The following is a 23,811-nucleotide window of genomic DNA, read 5'->3' on the forward strand; positions in this document are numbered from 1 at the left end:
ATTGTATACCTGCTATATATGAACTACAGGAACTGAGAAATTCATCTTGCACAATTCAGTTAATTCTGTTTTTAAACATTTGTCCTTGTTCTATGAGGAAACTACATGCTAATGTGAATAAATAAATATTGGAGACACTATGTATTTAAACATCTAAAAACACAACCACATACTTTTTACCTATGACCTAGAGACTTTTGGAAAACAAACAAAAAAAAGACATGCAGCTTAAATTATGTCTCAGTTACATTTTGGGACAGTGTGGATAAGTGATTAAGTTTTTTTTTTATTACTTAAAAGCAAAAAAACAACAACAACAACAACAACAACAACAACAAACAAAAACCACACTCTGCTGTGCTTTCACAGACATTTATTTAGTAAATGTCAATGAAAGACACCGCTTACTTACACCCTTTAAAACTAGGGACTTTGACATAAAATTTCAACATGATACACAGTCAAAATTTGTTTACTGTCCTAATACCTCAACAGATGGCACTATATTACTATTACAGCACGCACGCACACGCATACACGTTTGTCAAACTACCTTGTGAGGACCATCCACTGACAATTATTAATGCAGCAAATTAACGTTATGCATGTACTCAAATCTAACCCTAACCTTATCAGTATCCAAAAGGAAGCCTTTGCCTCTTTTAGATTTTGAAATAAAACCGGCAGGTTAAAAAAAAAAAAAAATTCTTATGAGGACCAGCCAAATGTCCCCATAAGTTGAAAACCATCAGTTATTCCTATCCGTGAGAGGACATTTGGTCTCCACCAAGATATAAAAACATGACCCACTCCCCCAGCACTCCCCCCACCCTTATACACATCAGTAATACCGAGAAATCTTTTCAAAACCTTGAGAAGCATTTGTTAATCTAATGTGTTTGGGGTTTAGAGCATCTGTTTTAGAAACCTCTTTATAATGCTGTAAAACAGATGCACTCTGCACAGAAAACAGGCAGTGTACACATTTCATTCCTAACTGGTGCATTAAAACAGAAAAATAAAAAGGTGGGTGAACGAAAATGTGGTTACACGGTTAAAGATTGGTTTATACTCAATACACATGCAAAGGTATTCGGTTGCTGTGTGTTTACAGAATCATTGTAAAAACCTAAGACACTAACTATTAAAATTCATAACATTATTAGTAATAATCATTAATTTAGTCATTTAGATTCCAGAGATTTATCTGTCAAATGTAGGTTAATAAATATATATATATATATATATATATATATATATATATATATGGATGTCTTAGTATAATGAGGACACAATGTATTAAGAACTATGCATCAGTTCAAGGTGAATGCATTTGAATGCATCAATTTGAACAGGATCTACATGTACAGAAATACAAGACTGAGCAGGGCCGAGTGTGGGACTGAATGAGGGACTCGTGTTTACGTGAGAAAGTGCTGCGTTTTTGGACTGGAAAAGAAAAAAAGGAAAAAGAAAACCTGCTCCTTTGCATGTGCAGAGGCAAGCCTGATCTTTGAGAGCTTTGACATTTAACAGCAGAGATAGACACCTGTCCACTCCTTTAGTAATCTCAGCAGTCCCTGGCTGGAGGACGCAGGATGGCTCCCTCTGCTGGTCTGGTGTTCTAGAGGAGGGAAAGTGAGGGAGTCGTCTAGTTGAGTCCAGTGTCGGTGCGGTAGCTGCTGTGGTGACCATCCGCCGTCAGTTGAGTGGTCTCTGTAGCTGATGAAGGCTGCACGAGGATGGGATCACCATCTGTGTGAGAAGGACGAGACACGGGCAACACATGCGATTACGATGATTTTTTTTTTTACCAGTTTATTTTTTACTTTTATTATTAAGCGTTGGTAAGCATCCTAAATAGTAGCTGGGGCAACTGTGAACTGTCTTCTACTCAGGCTAGTAGCAGTAATTCAAGGTGACTTGTATAATTGTAAAGATGGCTTTGTCACTCACTTATTCTTTTCCACAGAATCAGTGCCCTCAAAAAACAAAACAAAACAAAACCAGAAAAAAACAACAACAAACAAAACAATTGCATCAAAAATTCATGATGCCTGTCTTCAAAATACTAAATTCAGCTGTCCTGACTTATAGTACAAAGTTTAAATGATCTGTTTGACCAAAAACCTTCCAAACAGTTATTTAGTAGCACAAAAGAACTGGATCATTCCTTTTTCATTTGGTCATCAATCCATTACCAAACGTGTGTGTTTTTGGAACCTGCATAACAGTTATTATTAGGATTCATAATAACACAGGCCTATAAATAATACTTGAGGTGATTGATAATATGCAGATCTCTCACCCATGAATATTGATTTAAAAAAAAAAGCAAAAAAAAAAGGCAGGAGAAATAACCCACATGACAGTCCTTTCAGGATTTTACAATCAAGGAAACTCCAGAATATTCGGAGGAGTTTGCAATTTTTCAGAATTACCACAGATTTGGGCCAAGATGAGTCATGTGACATCATCACAACGCGCATTCAGCCAAAGCCCTCTTCGATTTACGTGCTTCAAACGTTGAAGGTCTCATTTACCAATGAACATCACTCGTGCAAAACAATTTCGTGCAATTCCGCAGAAAAGCACAAAAAAAAACCTAGAACAACAATTTTTAATACCACAAACATAATAAGCATAATGGAACAGAAATAGATCATATATGTTGCCAACTTCATTGAAGTTTTTGAGATAGTCCTCACTGCATGAACTAAAAGTCCAGGGGGTGGAAGTGGATCTGATCCAACTCCTCCTACTAGCCTAACCCTAAACCTCTAAAACTAACCAACACAACACCGTACAACATGAAGCAACCTGAAAAACATTTAATTGTCTCTACCTCCTCAACTTTTGGCTCGATTCCACCCGGGTAGGAGAAGCTTGATCAGGTCATACTCGATCCTGCTGACATTTTGTTCTGCAGCCGAGAATACTTGAAGTTCGCAGTGTGTTTATCATATTATTTTTGCTTCTTCCTATTCGATTAGAAGCTCAGGGTACTGACTGTGTGGAATTTCATATATTCTATGTGTATCCTCCAGTTTCCAAAAACATGGTGAAAGGTGAAACGAAGGGTGAGTCTAAACTGCCCCTAACTGTAAATGTATGTAAATGAATGTGTGTGCTACTCACTGGCGTGCAATCCATTTACATTTATTCATTTAGCAAACGCTTTTATCCAAAGCAACTTACAAATGATCCAGCATTATGCCCATAATTTAGTGCAATAAGAATTAGGTGGTTAATTATAATTATAATCAGTTAACATTGGCTTTTAGACAAGGGAACAGTGCTAATCAAAGTACTTCTTCTAGGTTAAAGTCAATATTTAAATTGGTAAAAAACAAAAACAAAAAAAAACTAGTAGTCCAATTTCTGCTGCTTGCTGTTTCTGCTGTTTACTTCTTGTTGAATGTGAATTGAAAAAAAGCACTTATTCTGTGGTCTCACCTCTCTCATCCGCTTTCATCTGAGCCTCCAGGTCCTCTGGGGAGACATAAAAATCAGGATCGTGTTCCATAGGAGGTCGTGGTTTACACTTCCCACAGCAGCAGTTACAGCAGCAGCACAGACAGCAGCAGCAATAGCAACCCGTTGCAATGCCACAGAAGATGAACAGCGCCTGCAATGTACAGATCGTATTGAATAAAACATGAACATTCCAGAATCTGAAGAAAAAGAAAAAAAGAAGTCAGACCTGCTATGATCAATCACCTTAAAAACATCTGCATGTTGTGTGTGTGTGTATGTATAAGTGTGTACAGTGCACACTCACTTTGGCCCACCAGCTGGACAGCACAAAGTACGTGTTAACGTTCTCCTCTCCAAACTGCTCAGCCACATAGAGGCCGAGAGAGCCGTACTGGTCATAGATGTTGCGTTTCGTGGGATCATTGAGGATGGCGTTAGCGTTGTTTATCTCCTTAAACTTCTCCGCTGCTTCTGGGTTATCAGGGTTTTTATCCGGGTGAAACTTCAGAGCTAGTTTCCTGTGATGTGAGCAAGAGAGGTAGAATGAGATAACTTTCCAACTGAACATGTATGAAGGTGATTTTTTATATATATTATATATATAAATAATATTAATGACACGCATTAGATGAATTGAAACAACTCCTCCATCAGCCCTATGTTGAAACTATGGATTCCTGAAAAAAAGAGCTAGGATAAATGTGCGCAGTTGTGGAATTATACTATCATAACGAAGTCTATAAGCACTTAATTACAATCTTTAGATTTTCCTTTTCGGATAACTGTGGAAAATGAGGTTGTGGGGAAAAAGGATACCCTTAGAGCAAGGTTAAATATAGGTCAACATTTATTATCATTCATTTTTGATATTAACATCTTGACATACAGGTAAATGAAAATCTACTACAATTTGCAATAAATGTCATAGGGTAAGGCCGGATAAGGACAAACTTTTGAACTCAACTGGAGTATATATATATATATATATATATATATATATATATATATATATATATATATATATATATATATATATATATATATATATATATATATACACACACACACACACACACACATATACATATACACACACACACATACATACATACACACCAACTACATTTTCTGACTATATGTTGCAGAGGTTCTTTTGCCACCCAGTAAGCATGTAAAAGTTTTACAAACTTGCGTGTAAAAAATACACACAAACATTAGAATCTAATGTTTGTATGTATTTTTTACAAGCGAGTTTGTAAAACTCTCACACACACTCACACATACACTGCTGCCTCTGTTAATGAGAGAGACATGACAGGAGAACAAAATGTGAGTGCTTATGAGAACATTTCACCCAAAACATGTTTGGATCTAATGATTAAATCCAAACATGTTTTGGGTGAAATATGTTTTTAATTCATTCTTTCTTCTGAATTCTTTCTCTTGAAACATAAAATTCAGAACATAAGGTGCAATCGCAAAATGTCTTAAACAGTTTGTTCTTAAATATACAATTAGAAAAATCTAGTGTCTTTTTTGCTACCTAGGCCTGTTTAATTCATGAATGCACGTACCACAGTTCCATTATTGCATTTTGTTGCCACAATTTACAGACTACCCAACCCCCCCCCCCATTAAAAAAGAAAACTCTTTTTCTTTTATATATATTTCTATTACTTGAACTATAACCCCAATTCCAAAAAAGTTGGGACAGTATGGAAAATGCAAAAAAAAAAAACACAACCCAACCAAACAAAAAGAGTCATTTGAAAATTCTATTCTCCCTGTACTACATTGAAAACACATTATTAACACATTATTTAATGTTTCACAGCTGATATTTGATCACAAACTGTACTGAAACTACAAAAAAAACAAAACAAAACAAAATAAAAACCAACAGTTCGACATTTAGTTAAATCTATGTGCATTTATAAAATATTTCTGTCTGCAAAGATGTCAAACTGTATTATTCAAGAAGAATGTGAACATGTGAAAGGCTTTCCCAGACAAAATCACATGAACATAATTGAATAAGACAAACAGGAGATTTCAGGAGATTTCCCCTAATGAAAATTCTTTAGTAAAGGACTAACAGGGATGATGTTCCGATTGAAGTCACTGTTAAGAGTTAATACAACGTTTACTTCTAAGCACTTACACTTGCTCACACACATTATTGAGTTTCTTACCTGTAGCACTTTTTGATGTCATCTGGTGAGGCATTCTTAGTAACCCCCAGAACCTCGTACAGGGTTTCCCCCGATGTGGAGAGAGCTCGCTGTCTTTGGTGGTCCATTACTTGCACTCAAACACCATATACACACACACACACACACACACACACACACACACACACTCTCACACACACTCACACATACACTGCTGCCTCTGTTAATGAGAGAGACATGACAGGAGACCAAAGTGTGAGTGATTTGATACCAGCCTTTAGTTCCTTATAGTTAAATTACACAAATGATCATAAATGAGCAGGTGGAGGACATAATTATTTCACGTTTTTTTCTTCATTTTTACAAAGAGCCATTCTTTAGCTGACCACTTGACTGATCTACTCATCATGTGGTTTCTTTTATGATTCGTCGGCTTCCTGATTGGTTTCAGAGTAAGTTGCAGAATGAGTCGCATGATGTGATGATGCATATTACTCAACTGACTGTTTCAGAGTTCTTCTGTTCAAACTTGAGTCTCAGTTACTGATGCTGTAGCTGACACTATGCCTTATTTTCAAAAGTCTGCCATCGCAGTGGTGTCCAAAAGCATAGCGGAGAATGTCCAGTGAATTACTGTAATCCCATAATGCACCATGATAGGTAGTTTACAAACACAGCATGGCAGTTCTGTAAGTGAGTGGGGTCCGGGCAACTTTTCACAAGTTATTATATGCATTATTGAGTTTGATTAGCATGTAATTTTCATCATGTTTAACTGGTCATCTAAATTGAATGGGTTACTCTCAGTAACTCAAAAACCAAGTAGCCCACAAACATCAACCTGGACCTGATGTGTTTCGTCAGTGAAATGTTCAGGAATAAAAAGCTTTACGGCTCTAATAAATAGATATTATTGAACACATTTAATCAACATTCATGAAGTAAACCTGTGCAGAAGGGAGATTTTTAGTTTATAGCTAATGGGGCTTTCAACAATCTCTGTATTAGTGGCTACAAAATACCCATATTGCACTGCGTTGTTTGGTTTGATTTCAATCTTCATTAACCATTTTATCTCGGGCAGGGCCGCTTGATGTTGCTTCTGTTAATTCAATCAGCAAAGACTTTCAGTTCTTCTGTGGTCATGTTTATGATTAGATGTATCTAGATATAATTACTCAAACCTCTCGCTTATGCCTCGACAACACCATTTATTCAACAAATCTGCATCTTTTCCTCTTCTTCACAGCTCATCTTTATGAACAGACCAACAGTTTGACCTCAGTCAAGCATACACATTTTTCTGCAATGTTTAGGAGTTCTTTTATTCTGGGGTTTTTGTTTGTTTTTTGTTTTTGCATAAAGAAGCTGGATGGAAAACAGCATACTAATTCGGTCCTCTTTAGCAGCGTTTTGTGTAGTGATACCTTCATTTTTCCAATGTATGTACAATAAAGAATCGGGGATTATTTCCTACACAGTGTGAATGTAGTAATGAGGAGAATGCATGCAACAAATACATCACAGTAAATGAAAATGGTAGACACAAAGGACCCAACAGCTATGTCCATTAACCTATTAAGTTCCAGCCATTCATGTCAGAAGATTTCCACACACAGAAAAAAAAAAAAATTAGAAGAGAAAAGTTATTCTTCTCCAGTGGCCAAGGTGCCAGGATTCCTCTCCAAAACCACATCAGTGGAAGTGAACTTCTCAGCATGTGAGAAATTATTCTGAACCATTTAAACATATCTAGTTCTAGAGATAGAATATGATCATTCGATCCACATGTTTGGCTTGACAGCTTCAAAAGAAACTTTTTTTCTGCAAATGTAGTTTCTAATGACTTCTTCATAAAGTGCTGTGAAAAAATATATGCATCTCACATACTAAATAGTTTTAGAGCTTCAAACTAAATACAACATCAAAAAAATCAAAAACCTATCACTAACGTAAAAACTAATTGCCCCTTTAAACTTAAAATCTGGTTAAACCACCTTTAGCAGCATTTTTTTTGGTAGAGAGCAGAATTCATGTTTCCCTCAATTATTACAAGTTGCCCAGCCCTGAAGCAGCAAAGCATCCCCACATCATCACACTTCCACCACCATGCTTGATCGTAGGTATGATGTTCTTTTTGTGGAATTCTGTGTTTGGTTTACGCCAGATGTAACGGAACCCCGGTCTTCCAAATAGTTCCACTTTCAACTCATCAGTCCTCAGAACATTCTCACAAAAGGTTTGAGGATCATCAAGGGGAGTTTTGGCAAAATTCAGATGAGCCTTAATGTTCTTCTGGGTTAGCAGTGGTTTTCACCTCATCACTCTTCCATGGATGCCATTTTTGACCAGTGTCTTTCTGATAGTGGAGTCATGAACAGTGACCTTTATTGATGCAAGAGAGGCCTGTAGATCCTTTGATGTTGTCCTCTTTTGTGGCTTCCTGGATGAGTAGTTGCTGTGCTCTTGGAGGAATTTTGGAAGGTCGGCCACTTCTGGGAAGGTTCACTACTGTGTCAAGTTTTTCCATTTGGAAATAATGGCTCTCACTGTGGTCCTTTGGAGTCCCAGAGCCTTTGAAATAGCTTTGTAACCCTTCCCAGTCTGAATATTTCAATCACCTTCTTCCTCATCATTTCTTGAATTTCTTTCAATTTTGGCATAGTGTGTTCACATGTAAGACCTTTTACCCAACTTCATGCTGCTGAAAAAGTTCTATTTAAGTGTTGATTTTATTGAACAGGGTTTGCAGTAATCAGGCCTGGTTGCGTCTAGTCCAGCTGAACCCCGTTATCAATGCAGTTTCATAGATTTGGGGAATTAGTAACAACAGGGGCAAATATATTTTCACACAGGCCCAGTTGGTATTTGATAACTTTTTTGCTTCAATAAATAATAATTTAAAAACTGTATTTTATGTTTACTTGGGTTGCCTTTGTTTTCTCTAAGATTTTGTTTTAATTTCTGAAACAATTTAGTATGCGATATACACAAAAACAGAAGAAATCAGGATGGGGCAAATACTTTTCCACAGCACTGTATCTCTGTATACCATAATATAAGACCATATGATTTCCACTATTCAAGGAACATGAATAGAAACTAAGAATTAAGATGTTCAGATATAAACATGAAAATGAGTTGATAGATGAGGAGAGATTTGGGGGTATTATAATAAAATTTCAAAACAATTGAAATGTTTTTGAACATTTGGTTCATATAGTTTTAAGAATTTTAAGAAATAGCACTCTAGAAATCATGTTGTTCTTGTGCCCGGTGTCCAGTGAGCATCACTACAGTCACATAAGTCAGCTCATTGCACTAGACTAACAGGAAATATGTGGACACAATTCACAACAGAAAAAAACGTGCCAAAAAACTTAGGAATCTCCAAGAGCTTTTAAAACCAAACATTGCTCAGTTAGCATTGACGCCTTTATCTATATGTCTATAGTAAAACTACAGTAAAAATAATAAATAAATAAATAAATAAATAAATAAATAAATAAAGGCCTGATAAAAGTAATAGAAAACTGACATTTAGAAAGAAATTAATTCCTTTTGAGGGATTATATATGCAGCCAGTAACAGCAAGGAGTGCAGTTATCTGGATTAAACAACAGTAAGTTTCTGTCAAAACAACAAAAATAATTTATACATCAAAAGTCGTGGATTGGTTTGCTTTTTATTCCCTTCAGTTCTGAGGTGCAAGGAGGATGCAAGTCTGAAATTTACAATGGGGGGGGAACCAAAGAATGAAATCATGTACATTCCTAGTATGTAATGCATGAGATGTCCAATAAGAAGTGATAGGGCTGGCTTCACTTTCTGCCAGTATACACTATGTGAAAAACGCAGTCTCTCAGTGCAGTTATTTCCTGCCACTACACTGAACAGGTGGCTCATATTGATCAAGCTTTCCAGAGAAATAGACAGCTTTAGTGGAACATCTGAATACACAGCGAATTATTTTAATCACATTTCAAACACTGCATGCCACTTTACACTGGGCACCAATCATGTGTTTAGATCTTGTACATGTAATTACTATTATACACACACGCGCGCACACACGCGCGCACACGCACACGCGCGCGCACACACGCGCGCGCGCACAACATTAAAACCACCTGCCTAATATTGTGTAGGTCCCCCTTGTGCCACCAAAACAGCTCTGACCCGACAAGGCATGGACTCCACAAAACCTCTGAAGGTGTGCTGTGGGTTCTGGCACCAAGCCTTTAAGTCCTGTAACTTACGAGGTGGGTCCTCCATGAATCGGACTTGTTTGCCCAGCACATCCTACAGATTCTCAATCGGGTTGATTTCTGGGGAATTTGGAGGCCAAGTCAACACCTGTACTCTTTGTCATGTTCCTCAAACCATTTCTGAACAATTTCTGCAGTGTGGCAGGGCGTATTATCCTGCTGAAAAAGGCCATTGCCATTAGGGAATACCGTTACCATGAAGGGGTGTACTTGGTCTGCAACAATGTTAAGGTAGGTGATACGTGTCAAAGTAACATCCGCATGAATGCCAGGACCCAAGGATTCCCAGCAGAACATCACACTGCCTCCGCCAGCTTGCCTGCTTTTCATAGTTAATCCTGGTGCCATCTCTTCCCCATTTAAGTGACACACACGCACCCGGCCGTCCACATGATGTAAAAGAAAACATGATTCCTCAGACCAGGCCACCTTCTTCCATTGCTTCATGGTCCAGTTCTGATGATCACGTGCCCATTGTAAGCACTTCTGGTGGTGGACAGGGGTCAGCATGGGTACTCTGACAGGTCTGCGTCTATGCAGCCCCAGACGCAGAAAGCTTCGAAGCACAGTGTGCTATGACACCTTTCTATCATATCCAGCATTAACACTTTCAGCAATTTGTGCTACAGTAGCTCTTCCGTCAGATTGAACCAGACGTGCTAGCCTTCGCTCCCCACGTGCATCAATGAGCCTTGGGCGCCCATGACCCTGTTGCCGGCTCTCCGGTTGTCCTTCTTTGGACCACATTTGGTACGTACTAACCACTGCATACCGGGAACACCCCACAAGACCTGCTGTTTTGGAGATGCTCTGACCCAGTCGTCTAGCCATAACAATTTGGCCCTTGTCGAAGTCGCTCAGATCCTTACACTTACCCATTTTTTCTGCTTCCCACCCCTCAACTTCAAGAACTGACTATTCACTTGCTGCCTAATATATCCCACCCCTTGACAAGTGCCATGGTAACAAGATAATCAATGATATTCACTTCACCTATCAGTGGTTTTAATGTTAAGGCAAGTTGGTGTGTGTGTGTGCGTGTGTGTGTATGTATGTGTGTATGTGCGTATGTGCGTGTTTATCCTTATTGTATTGTCTTATGTGAAAGGTTACATAAATACTTTGTTTTTGTGATTTCACCTAATCCAAGTCTGGTATATACAGAAAATGTGATTAAAATTTGTACTTGCACTGTTTTGTATTATATTATACTATACTATATTACTGTATTATTCCACTCATGGAGTCATTTTTATACTCAATAGCTACTTTACACATGTCTACAGGGAGTTTGGCCTCATCACCTAGACATCAATACAGTAGCTCCTTATAGCAGCTAGTTAAAATAGCATTAGCTGTGCTGATGGACGAATGACACCTATTAAACTCCCAACATGTCTTCTACGGTCATTTAACCCACCACGGGCAACTGAGAAATCACTGCTGCAAACAGTATAGCTAGACTGTCATTGTCTTTTATACAGGGGTACACTGTAGTCTGGTCTGGGGTGAAGTGCATTTTATACTTTTTATTTATTTGGACACACAACTGTAAAGCCCACCTACCGAGAAAACTGATAAGTTAAGTAACACAAAGAGGGACCAATCAGGATGCGCGCTGCGTCACTCTCTCACCACATCTGTCACTCGCTCTCTCAGTTTCTCCAGAGCCCGTCTAACATTAGAAATGACCATCATACTCTCTCGCTCGCTTTAAAAAAAAAAAAAAAAATTCAATTTCCGGGATATCATGTATAATTTGCAGGCTATTAAAATGCGAGAACCTCCCGGAACTCCAGGAGAGTTGGGATGTCTGGTTTTACTCAAGCTTGGCAAACATGTTGGAGAAGGAAGTCATTTCAAGAGAGCATTTTCTCATCCATGAGGAAGCCATTTTCCCCATCCATCTTCCTCTGTGGTGCTGTGAGCTGGCTCCCTGAGGCTAATCACTCTGTCGCAGAGCATTAGCGGATTAGTTCTAGCGTACCAAGTTATTTCTGTCACCTCCCAAACCCAGAGTGCCTCTTAATACGAGAAATGAAAAGTAAGCGTTGATGGCAAGTTGAACAGCTGGTAGCACTTCTTGATTATCAAAGTCTACTAAATTCATCCAGTCTGGGATTAGAAAAAAATGGCATGTTGCCAAGTTATTCAGGCTAAAGAAGAAGCCTTTATTTGTCACATATACACATTACAGAACAGTGAAACATTTTTTCCCCACATATCCCAGCTTGTTTTAGGAAGTTGGGGTCAGAGCCATGATATGGCGCCCCTAGAACAGAGAGGGTTAAGGGCCTTGCTCAAGGGCCCAAAAGTGGCAGCTTGGCAGTGCTGGTGCTTGAACCCCTGAATAAAGGGTGGGTAGTATGAATTTTTCTTGACTAATGTAATTCCTCTGATCACCACTTCTCTTCTACATCAGCTAAATACAAACCATCCATAAACACACATAATTAGACAAAATCACATTGGTTTCTTCCAATGTGTATGTAAAATGTGCTTGGGCCCACACAATTCATGCTCCATTTCCAGGATAGGTTCTGGACGCACTGGATCCCTGACAAGTATAAAGCAGTTACTGAGGATGAATGAATGCACAATTGAGAGTACTGCAAGGTTCCATTTTAGGACCATTTTTCCCAGCCTGCACATGAATGTTTTCCCATGTATACATGTTTCTTTGATTCAGATGTAGGCAAGTACATTTTGTATAATCATGGTAAAGTTAATGTACAATTTCTCAATTCTCAAATACACTACATGGCCAAACGTATGTGTACACCTGACCATCACACCCCTTTGCTCCCATTCCAAAACGAGGTGCATTAACATGGAGGAGTTTTCTGATGTAATAACCTCCAGTTTTTTGGGAAGGCTTTCCACTAGATTTTGGAACATGGATTTGGGGTTTTGCCCATTCAGCTACAAAAGCATTAGTGAGGTCAGGCAATTATGTCAAATGGGGAGCCCTGGTGTGCAGTCGGTTTTCCAAGTCATCCCAAAGATGTTCAGTGGACTCAAGGGAACTTGAGTCCTTCTACATCAACCTTGGCAAACCATGTCTTTGTGGATCTCTCTTCACGCAGAGGGGCATTGTTATGATGAGACAGGTTTGGACCCATTATATCCAACTAAAAAGAAAACATCATGCTACAGCATACAAAGACATTTGTGTTCTTCAAACTTTGTGGCAACAGTTTGGGGAAGGAGCAGATGCCCAGGTGTCCACATACTTTTGGCCTGGCATATAGGTAAAATGCAAGGTAGGTAAACCAAAAATGTGGAGTTATAACGTAGGCACTGTCTGGATCCTACCCTTGGCCTTAAGAAGCATAACAAAGCTGTGCTATGGATTAAAATATTAATCCAGCTCAATTCACCTCAGCTCAGCTAAGACATTTCTAGATGCAATAATTCTCTCATTTTCTTATGAAAGCAACACAACTCGGGTTCACTTCATAAACAATCCCGAAAAATCTTTGATAGGATTTCACATCACAACTGCTGTACACTTTCTAAACATACTATGTTGAACTTTGATCATTAAATGACATTCAGGTATTCACGGTTTATATAATCCACAACAAATGCTGCCCTTCCACCTTTTAGAGTAATCAGTCATGTTCCATTACTGCAACTAACGATCATTTTCATAATCTATTAGTTGGCCGATTATTTTTTCGATTAATTGACTTTCAGTACCATTTTTTTGTTTATTTAAAATAAAATTCACAAACTGAGTGTTACAAATATGAACTTCAGACTAAAACTTTACACAACTGTTTGTGCAATTATATAAGACTGAAAAGAACCCAATACACAAAGACACACACCAGAATATATATTATTCACTTAGGACTGTAGTTTAATTCAGTGCTTTTTGTGCATCCATAAAAAATAATGCATAAATACATATATAATATAAACAAATATATAAGTTTATATTATATAATAGTATTTATGCATTACTTTTTTATAAAAGGTAACGTCGATATAAACAGTAAACTGAAGAAAGTCATTGTCGGTGACTCTGGGTGTCTGCTAAAGCTAGCGGCGTCGCATAACGTGCGTATGACATCATTCTCCGTCCACTAGGAAGCGGATTATACTTCCGGTTAATAAAAAAAACGCTCGTGTTCTATCTGAGATGATATTACCTTTCTAAAATTCATACACTAGACGGTAGAGTACATAATGCATAGTGTAAGTGTACAGTACGTCATTTGGGACACAACTTTAGTATTTACTCTCCGATACGTGTTTCAGAACAGAAGCAATGCAGTGAGTTACAATACAGTTTAATTTTTCTTCATCATAGTATTCTGTTGCTGTCATATATTCAGTAAAATGCATAAATCGATTTCAGCCCGAGCGGCTGGTATAAATGGGCTAGCAGGGCTTAGCCTTCCCTGTCTTTCAAATATAATCTATCTATCTATCTATTTATTTTTAAAAGACACAGTTTTATTTTTGGTATTCATAACAAGTTTGCTGTTAACAAATGCGGATTAGTTTGGGTTTGTTGTGGAACCAGGCACAACAGCACTACAAAAGACACAGTATTGTATGAAGCAGCGAAGCAGAGATTTCTTTCTAATATGGTCTGTAGAGTCACGCAGCACATCAGTGATGGTCGTGCCACATGATTTCAGATAGTTGTGGGTGTAACGTTTGGGGAGTGTGAACGAGGTGGAATGTTTACTCTATCATCATCATCATCATCATCATCTAATTCCCCTAAAATAGGAGGCACTGGAAGAAGATGACACATTTTTTGTGTTTTTATGATTTTTTTAAAAAAATGAGAACTATGTATGTGTTTAACAATAATCATTCTTCTATATAAAAATCATTCAATGAGACCTCGTGAAATAATTAAAGTTACATTTATATAGTGCTTTTCTAGACACTCAAAGAGCTTTACATAGTGTGTAACGACGGCATACAACGTCAGCCATAGTACGCCAGCACACCCACCACACACCAGCTATTAGTGGAGAGGAGAGTGTGGCGTAGCCAATTCAGAGATGGGGATTATTAGGGGGTCATGATGGAGAAGGGCCAATGTGAGGAATTTCGCCAATGGGGGAAATAATGCACTGCTCTGCCCTAAAACTTTTGTTGTCAGGCCGTTAATAGATATTAGATTAAATATCTAATACTGCAACCAGCCGCCACTGAACCCCAGTACAGTACATATTCTGCATTCGACTTAACTCGGATGTGGGAAGTCGAAACACAGAATTACTGCTGGGGGGGAAAGGGGGAAGAAAAAAAAAAGGTCGCCTCCATGGTCATGTTTTGGTAGCAAAACGATGTAGCTAGCAAACTATCATGAGTGATGCGTAATTACCTCCTCAAAACAGCAAGCTATATAGTCAGCGTTACAGATTTTCCAAGCGAATACGTCTGTATGTTGATTTATCTCTATCTAATAATTGTAAATACAGTATAACTCATTTAAAAGGTAAGAGGATGCGAGTAGCCATGTTGATTTGACGTCACGTGCTGAACTCGGGCTTGAGGAGTGGAATTCCGAGCTGTGGGAGAAATGACAAATTACAACCTTAAGACAAATGCAGCAACGATTCCACCGGCCTCAACATGCTGCACTCTTTCACTCATTTGCGTTTCCTCCTCCTCCTCCCCTCCTCCACCCACACTTTCTTTCTGTATGACCATATGGACAGCCTAAATCCAGTCTAGTCCTCTGTATAATCGCTCACTTTATTTTTGTTTTAACATGGTTCAGGATGAATACTATTCTGAGAACAAGCACCTTATGGCAAAGTAAAACAGTACATGAATATGAAAGTTTTTCTTTTTTTTTTTTTTCCCCCCATTACACCCACCTGCCACCTCTCTTCGCTCCACTGGATTATTCTCTGTCTTCCTCGGCATTGTCCTTTCCTTGTTTATGTGATCCTGTGCCACTCTTTATGTGGGCTGAAAGATGAGAGCTGTGTACCTGGTTGAGCTTCTGCCCTGCTTTGAATCATCTGTTGACTTTCATGCCAGTCCAGCATGAGAGCAAACACCGTTCTTTGGGAGTCTGTCATTTCCAAACACACATTCACACACGCACAGGAAGCCTCAGTACAGAGCTTTTTCGTTCCTGGTGTAGTCTTTTGAATAACAGGACACAGGGACACATCTCCCTTCTTCCCAATATCACTTCATCTGCTCTAGACATTAGGCACTCTAGACATCCTGCTTTTTTTTCTTCCTTTTTTAAACAAATTGAAAATTTTTCCAGATAAGGACACCTGAATGCAAACATCAGGAATTCAATGAGTATTCATCAAGAGATGACGAGATTTTTGTGTGAGGGACTGGATGTAGGCAATACGAGAACACACAACCGTTGCCATGGCAATTAACACAGTGGCAAGTATGTGGATGTGGGGAGTGCTTGGTGGTGGGGGGGGGGGTTTGTCTCTTAACAGCCAGAACTCTAAACAGATGTTATATGAGATGATTATATATATATATATATATATATATATATATATATATATATATATATTATAATATAAATCAGAAAATGCCCAATTAGCACAATCCAAGACGTATTTAAATCTCAACAGCAACATTTGCAAGCATTCTTAACAATTTAAGTTATTTTTTGTGCATTTTTTGGTTATTTTTAATCACCATATGGAAGCAAGTTCATCAGACTAGGGGGGGAAAAAAAGAGAAAGCTTTTCTGTGGATTTTAAACCCAATGCTGTACACCCATGATCTAATAAAATAATGTCTTATAAACTTCAGTACTTTGCAATTACATTTTTATGCATATTAATATTATGTAATATTACTACATACTACTGATCGGAACGTCATGAGTTCAAACCTCAGCACCGCCAAACTGCCACTGTTGGGCCCTTGAGCAAAGCCCTTAACCTTCAACTGCTCAGATATATAAATGAGATAAATGTAAATCGCTCGGATAATGTACGTCTGCCAAATGCCATAAATGTAATGCAAATGTATTAATATTATTATAATATTAAACATTTCATGCAAGTGCACTGTTTGAACATCGGAGGTCCCGATCTGTGCATCCCATAGAGTTAAAAAGGCCGCGTGTCATAGGATCATGTTCCTTCGTGGAGAGCCTGCACCGTTAGCAGGGGGACCCTGCACTTGTGCAAGGTACGATAGCTCCGGATCGCGATGACTGACACACATTACAGGTTGTATGTTCTCACAAAAAAAAAATTACACCAACCCCATGCCACTGCAATCTACAGTGTTCGAGAAAGAGGTCACGTAACTCTGGCATTTTAGCTGACTTTGGAGCTCTATTTCTGGTTAAAATGATGCATCAGGCACTGCTACAGAGCTCGTTATGTTTCAATCGATCATTTCCCCCAGGTCAGAGACTTTGTTCATTCAATCACATTTTTGGGAGAATTTCTACATTTATTTATTTATTCATTTTTAAGATATTGTGACCACCTGCGATGGATTTGCACTGCATCAAGGGTGTCCCCCGCCTTGTGCCCGCGGGATAGGCTCCAAGCTCCCCGCGACCTTGTGTAGGATAAACGGTAAAGAAAATGGATGGATGGATGGATATTATGACCTTGTAGTACATTTTATTTAAAATATAAAACTTCTGTTCATATCTGTTTTGGACTTGTTTAGTTTTACACCGACAAAAACCATGCAAAACAATGTGTATTTAAGATTCAGAAATAAAAAAATAAATAAAAATAAAAATAAATGAATAAATAAAAAGGTTGAAAATATTCTGAAAATCAAATCTAATTGAACCAAATCGTGAAGCCAGTATCACAAATCAAATCGAATTGTGACTGGGGTGTATCGTTATACTTCTAATTCACTAGAACGCAATTCTAAATCTTGTATGGTAGCACTACTTGTATTGTCTCCGCTTGATATATCACTTTGCTTGTATTACCTCATTTGTAAGTCGCTTTGGATAAAAGTGTCTACATTTACATTTATTTATTTAGCAAAGATGTCAGAGTTGAATAAACTCATTGGGCATATAACATGCCTGCATTAGTGTGTTGTCATCCCTCATATAATATCTACAATTATGCTTGGTCAGCCTGGTGTTGCTAAACAATGCTGTGGTTTGTGGGGGTTTTTTTTGTTGTTGTTGTCCCCAATCAGCACATGCTGAACTAATGACATTTTGCGCCATAGCCATATTTCCTTTTCACTGAGCTTCTACTCCCATAATACTTAGCCTTACACTTACTGTGACAGAGGTGAACAAATCATAAACTCATTAGCTAGCCCGCTGGACAAGTGTAAACTCCAGTGTGCTTGCCAATCTTATGTTTTGTTTGCTGGAAACCAAATTGACTAGACCTAGAAGTAGTAGCAAACATAATGTAATAAAATACGGTGAGATAGTTCAGTGTATTAATGCAGACAAAGAGAAACATATGACTAATATAGTACACTGTGCCTTACTGACGGGAAAAAAAACATCAATGTTTCAGCTATGAGATGCGATGTTGTCCCCGCATCACACATAAAACATATTATTCGAGTCTCGATCACGTCTTTATTTTCTTCAGACATGTATAAGTTTCTACTTTGTGCTTTTTCCACTCAGCTTCCTCAATGTTTTCGTGCACCTGATCATTCCTGTTTCTGAAAAGATTATCTGTCATTAGCTTTCATTAGCTCAGCTTCAGGTAATGTTCACATCAAACAGCAAAACGCAGAAACGTGTGATCTTAGTGACTTTAACCGTGGCATGGTTGTTGGTAGGCTGGTTTGAGTATTTCAGAAGCTGCTGATTTCCTGGTATTAACAGTCTATAGAGCTGACATGGATTGATGTAAAAAAAACAAAACAAAAAAACTATCCAGTGAGTGGCTGTTCTGCAGGCAGACATGCCTTGTTGATAAGAGGAGAATGGCCAGATTGGTCCAAGCCGACAGGAAGGCTACCCAAATAATCACGCTTTACAACCACTGTGAGCAGAAAAGCATCTCGGGCAGATGGGCTACAACAGCAGAAGACCACATCAGAATCCAGTCCTGTCAACCAAGAACTGAATCAAGAACAGTGGGCACAGGTTCACAAAAACTGAAGAGCTGGAAAAAAAAAAAAAAAAAAAGTTTTTCCAATCTTCTATGCTTTTCTATGCTTCTATGCAATCTTATATGCTTTGTGTTGGATCACATTACAGATGATTGCTGTACAGTTATCAATTATTTATGACGGATCCTCTGCTATAATGACAAACTAATAAAACTTTTACTATTATTATTATTATTGTTTTTTTTCCTCCCGTAAAATTGTTTCCAAAGTTCCATTACAAACTTATAGGGGTGTTATACCCACAACACATTGTTACATTTAATTCTTTCTAAGGACATGGGTCAAATTCAAATGGCACGGTAATGAACATTTATTTGGCTCAGAAAACACACACAGCTAATCAACACCAGCGCTTCTCCAGCTGCATCCTCGCTTCCTGCTAGGGAGCATCTGTCTTCCTGTGCTGGCACATTCTCGACACATTCTCAACCCTTGCACTCCAGCTTTGTCTTTATTCACCAACTCAATTCAAGACTATTCCTCAGACCCTTCAGAAATCATTTCAATCTCTGTCTCTGCTTCGGTCGACACTGATGAGACAAGGGACTCTCAAACTGTTAGCAGCCATGAAGCTCTTCCAATGTTAAATAAATCCCCTTATGATCACAGCACAGATTTATATTAGGGAATAATCCAATTATTCGCAAAAGCCAAACCACAGTTACACGATGTTAAAATGTAGACCACGACCTACACAAACAAATACTAACAATGTTACTATGGGACGATAATGTTCTCTGCCATCGCAATGTCATTCATATATACATACAGATCTCTCCAAAAGTATTGGAACAGCAAGGCCAGTTCTTTTGTTTTTGTTATGTAAAAACAAACAAACAAACAAAAAAAACAATTAACTTTCTTTTACTTTCACACTATCCGGTGTTACCCAGATGAGTATGAGTTAACTTCAGAGTCTGGTTCCTTTCAAGGTTTCTTCCTCATATCATCTTAGGGAGTTTTTCCTTGCCACCTTCACCACCGTCTTGCTCAAAAGGGATTAATCCACACACTTAAAATCTGTATCCTACGTTTATATGATTTGAGACAATATCCATTGTAAAAAGCACTATACAAATAAAATTGAATTGATTGAAAAAAGTTGTACACTTGGGATTAAGACATTTAGGTTTGAGGTCATAATATGACTGAGACGACAGATCAGAAGTACAGCTTTCATTTCCTGATATTTACATCTAGACGTGTTGAACAGCGTAGAAAATGGCACCTTTTTTTTTTTTAACCAATCCATTTTTCAAGTGATCAAAAGTATTGGAAGATGTAACTGAAAACCCCCAAAACAACATCCATGTGACATCACCAACAACCTCCACAGTGCAGGGGTGAAGACATCACAATCCACCTTTTGCAGAAGACTTCAAGAACAGAAATATAGAAGCCATACTAAAAGATGCAAACCATGAATTCAGAAGTCTACAGAAACATTGTGTCTGCCAATTTAAAGAGAAATGCATGAACGTATATGACAAAACTAATATTATATATATAGTTTTGTCATATACGTTCATGTTCATTCAATCATTCATTCATTCATTCATTCATCCACCCTCTAACCGCTTTATCCTGGTTTAAGAAGCAGACTATCTTTTCTCCTCCAAAATTTTTTTTCTAATTCTCAAAACGGTGAAGAAGAACCGAAAATGTCACACTTCTGACACTAAAGACTACTGAAAATGAGTGAAAAAAACACCCACCTTAACACTTAACATATATCACACTGCACATTCTATTGATTTGCCATGTTTTGCCATTTCGGTTGATAAATAGGCTATGTTTTATTTAAAAAAATCATTATATCCAGGCTGTTTCTACAGGCTAATCAATGAGAGATGACTGTAAATATCCTACGAACAACAGAAAACTAGAGTGTACACAAACCATAGCCCTTCACCATCATTAACACAGAACACAATCACACAAAGCTGGGAAATATTCCTAAAGTGATAGTGTGACTTCTGAGGGACAGCTTTGTGTTCAACATTCTTGGGAGAAAACGTGAAACGATAATGTTAAAATGATTTGGTTTAAAGTTACGCAGGTCACAAGACACTTGTATATAAAATAAATAAATAACAAGTGTCTCGAAGTGAAACAGAAAATGAAAGGACTATTCTTAAGGAGCTCGTGTGAATAAACAAGTTCACTCGAGTTGAAATACTAACCACACAACAGATTATAATGTTTGGGTCATATTACATTGTGGAGTTTTTACACAAATAGTTATAAATTCACCAGATATTATCATCATTAATATTAAAATGTGTTTAGTTCAATATTCGGAGACAATGTTAAAACTTTGACCGGGTTAATGTGTTATATATTTTGCACACAGGATTTAACCGACCAGCTGGCATTAGAGACCTTAATCTGCACTGTCCCGGTCCTAAATGACTCCCGACTCCCTACACCAGCGCACTTCACAGGCTGTGAAATACTTGCTTCTAAACCATATGCAGTGTACTATATTTAAAAACGTAAGTAAATTGAGATTCACCCAGACTCACTCACTCACTCAGTAGCCCATATTCGTCGGTTAGCAGCAGTTTTAGTTGACAAGGCTAGCTGTCAGCGCTGCTTCATAATCCAATCCTAGCATAAATGCTACCGTTAGCTAATGAAGGTCCAGGATTTGAGACGCTGTGCTGAACTACATCCAGCGCGGATTTTCTTACCTTTGTGAGAAAGGTGTAAACTTGTAAAGAGGTCGTCAGTGTCCCGCTGGGAAGACTTTCCGGGACTTGTTTTCTGTGTGCAGGAGAGGCGTTATTCAAACATTCATACGCACCGGAGATCATAAACGCTTCGCCTCGCTTAGAGGAAGGACTCGTACACTGACGTCAGGGGCGGAAACACAACGAGGGAATCCGTTTTCCTAACGACGGAAGCCTTTGAACGCACCACGTGATCTAGCATCTAACTTCCAAAAAAAACCAAACAAACAAAAAAAAAAAAACTGAGAGCTCTAGGACAAAAGGCCTTCATCAGCTGTGCAAGCAAAGACCACACACACACACGCGCGCGCGCGATCGGTGTTAATTGTTAGTATTTTGTCTTCTGGGAGACATCTTATTTAGCGTCTAAATCTTTAGACAAAATAATAACAATTTACTCCAATCATCCTGTTCAAAAGTTTACACCCCATGGCTCTTAATGTATAGTGTTGCTTTCTTGAGCGTCAGTGAATGTTTGCACCTTTTGTAATAGTTGTGTACTAGTCCCTCAGTTGTCCTCAGTGTGAAAAGATCTCAACGTCATTATAGCAGCTGTCGGAAAGGGGTTAAATATGCAGAAGATGCTCGAAAAGCAAATAAAGTGCAGGACCTGGAGGATTTTTCTGAAGAACAGTGGGCAGTTTAACTGCTCAGGACAAACAAGGGACTCATGAATAATTCTCACAAAACATAAAAAACAGTCGTGGATCATCCGGAAAACGACACACAGTATTAAGAACAAAGTGTATGTAAACTTTTGAACAGGGTAATTTTTTTTTTTAATAAATTCTGCTATTATCTTGACTATATGTAAATCTGTTATGTGAAATAACTTATTCAGGACAGTACTAAATAAAAAACAACATGGGATTTTTATGATCCCTCTTATTTTGTTAACAGTGTTTAGATTTAGCAGAGTCTGCAAGGGGTATGCACACTTTTGGTAGGGGTATAAAAACTTAGTTTTTAGCACGTTTGCCTCACACCTCCAGGGGTGGTGGTTCGATTCCTGCCTCCACCTTGTGTGCGTGAAGTTTCGTAAATGGTCTGCACTTATATAGTGCTTTTTTTAACCTTAGCAGTTCTACAGAGTGCTTTACAGTGTGTCTCATTCACCCACACACTCACACACCAATGGTAGCAGAGTTGCCATGCAAGGCGCTAGCTTGCCATCAGGAGCAACTTAAGGTTCAGTGTCTTGCCCAAGGACACTTCGGCATGTGGAGTCATGTGGGCCGGCAATCGAACTGCCAACCCTACAATTAGTGGACATCCCGCTCTACCACCTGAGCCATATATAGAGAGTTTGCATGTTCTCCCTGTGCTTCAGGGTTTCCTCCTGGTAAACCGGTATCCTCCCCCAGTCCAAAGACATGTTCTGTAAGCTGATTTCCAAACTCTCTGTGTCAGTGTGTGCGATTGTGCCTTGCAATGGATTAGCACCCCGTCCAGGGGACTGCCTTGTGCCCCGGGTCTCCTAGGATAAGCTCCAGGCTTCCGTTGTGACCCTGTGTAGGATAAGCGGTACAGAAAATGGATGGATGGATGGAGAAGAGGTACATGTGTTCTTATTAAAGTAGTCGGTGAGTGTATACATATACAACATACAGAACATAGTGACACTACTGCAACAGGATAATATTTAGGTAGCAGGACAATTACTACATTTACATGGACAGCAATAATCTAATTTCTGATCTTATTCTAAATAAGACAATATTGGGATTAAGGTATTTACATGAGTTGCTTTTAGAATATTCCTTTCATGTTCAGGTTTTACATGTTATAGAGCAGAGATTGATTAATGGCACACGTCATTACGTCCCCACGCCACGCCGTCCGACGTTCCCTTCAGAATTTCACGTATCAACATACAGTTCGTCTTCGTTTTTGTACCGTATACAGTTTTGGATGTTTTCATTTTGTAATTTCATGAAAGCTTCAAGTGCAGTTAGTTATTTGTCATGATATACGTGCAAATAGATAACTACTTGAAGCCACTGGCTGCGTCCATACAATACATGTATTTCACCTACTATACAGTAGGTAAGTACACGGTTTCGGACAAAGCCA

The 23,811-nt window shown here is 38.4% G+C and overlaps 1 protein-coding gene across 1 annotated transcript; it reads right to left on the reverse strand.

Moving 5' to 3' along the window:
• Window positions 1–1,261: 1,261 nt before the first annotated feature.
• On the reverse strand, window positions 1,262–22,027 carry dnajc5ab (DnaJ (Hsp40) homolog, subfamily C, member 5ab). Its single transcript, XM_053642687.1, has 5 exons — window positions 21,700–22,027; window positions 5,670–5,868; window positions 3,782–3,995; window positions 3,457–3,628; window positions 1,262–1,755 (listed from the first exon to the last, which is right to left on the reverse strand). Exons 2-5 carry the CDS (start codon window positions 5,774–5,776, stop codon window positions 1,652–1,654), a joined length of 597 nt encoding a protein of 198 aa, XP_053498662.1. The 5' UTR covers window positions 5,777–5,868; window positions 21,700–22,027; the 3' UTR covers window positions 1,262–1,651.
• Between the last annotated feature and the right edge of the window lie 1,784 nt (window positions 22,028–23,811).

The sequence above is a fragment of the Ictalurus furcatus genome, chromosome 15, assembly GCF_023375685.1.
Source record: "Ictalurus furcatus strain D&B chromosome 15, Billie_1.0, whole genome shotgun sequence".
In the NCBI taxonomy this organism is placed as follows: domain Eukaryota; kingdom Metazoa; phylum Chordata; class Actinopteri; order Siluriformes; family Ictaluridae; genus Ictalurus; species Ictalurus furcatus.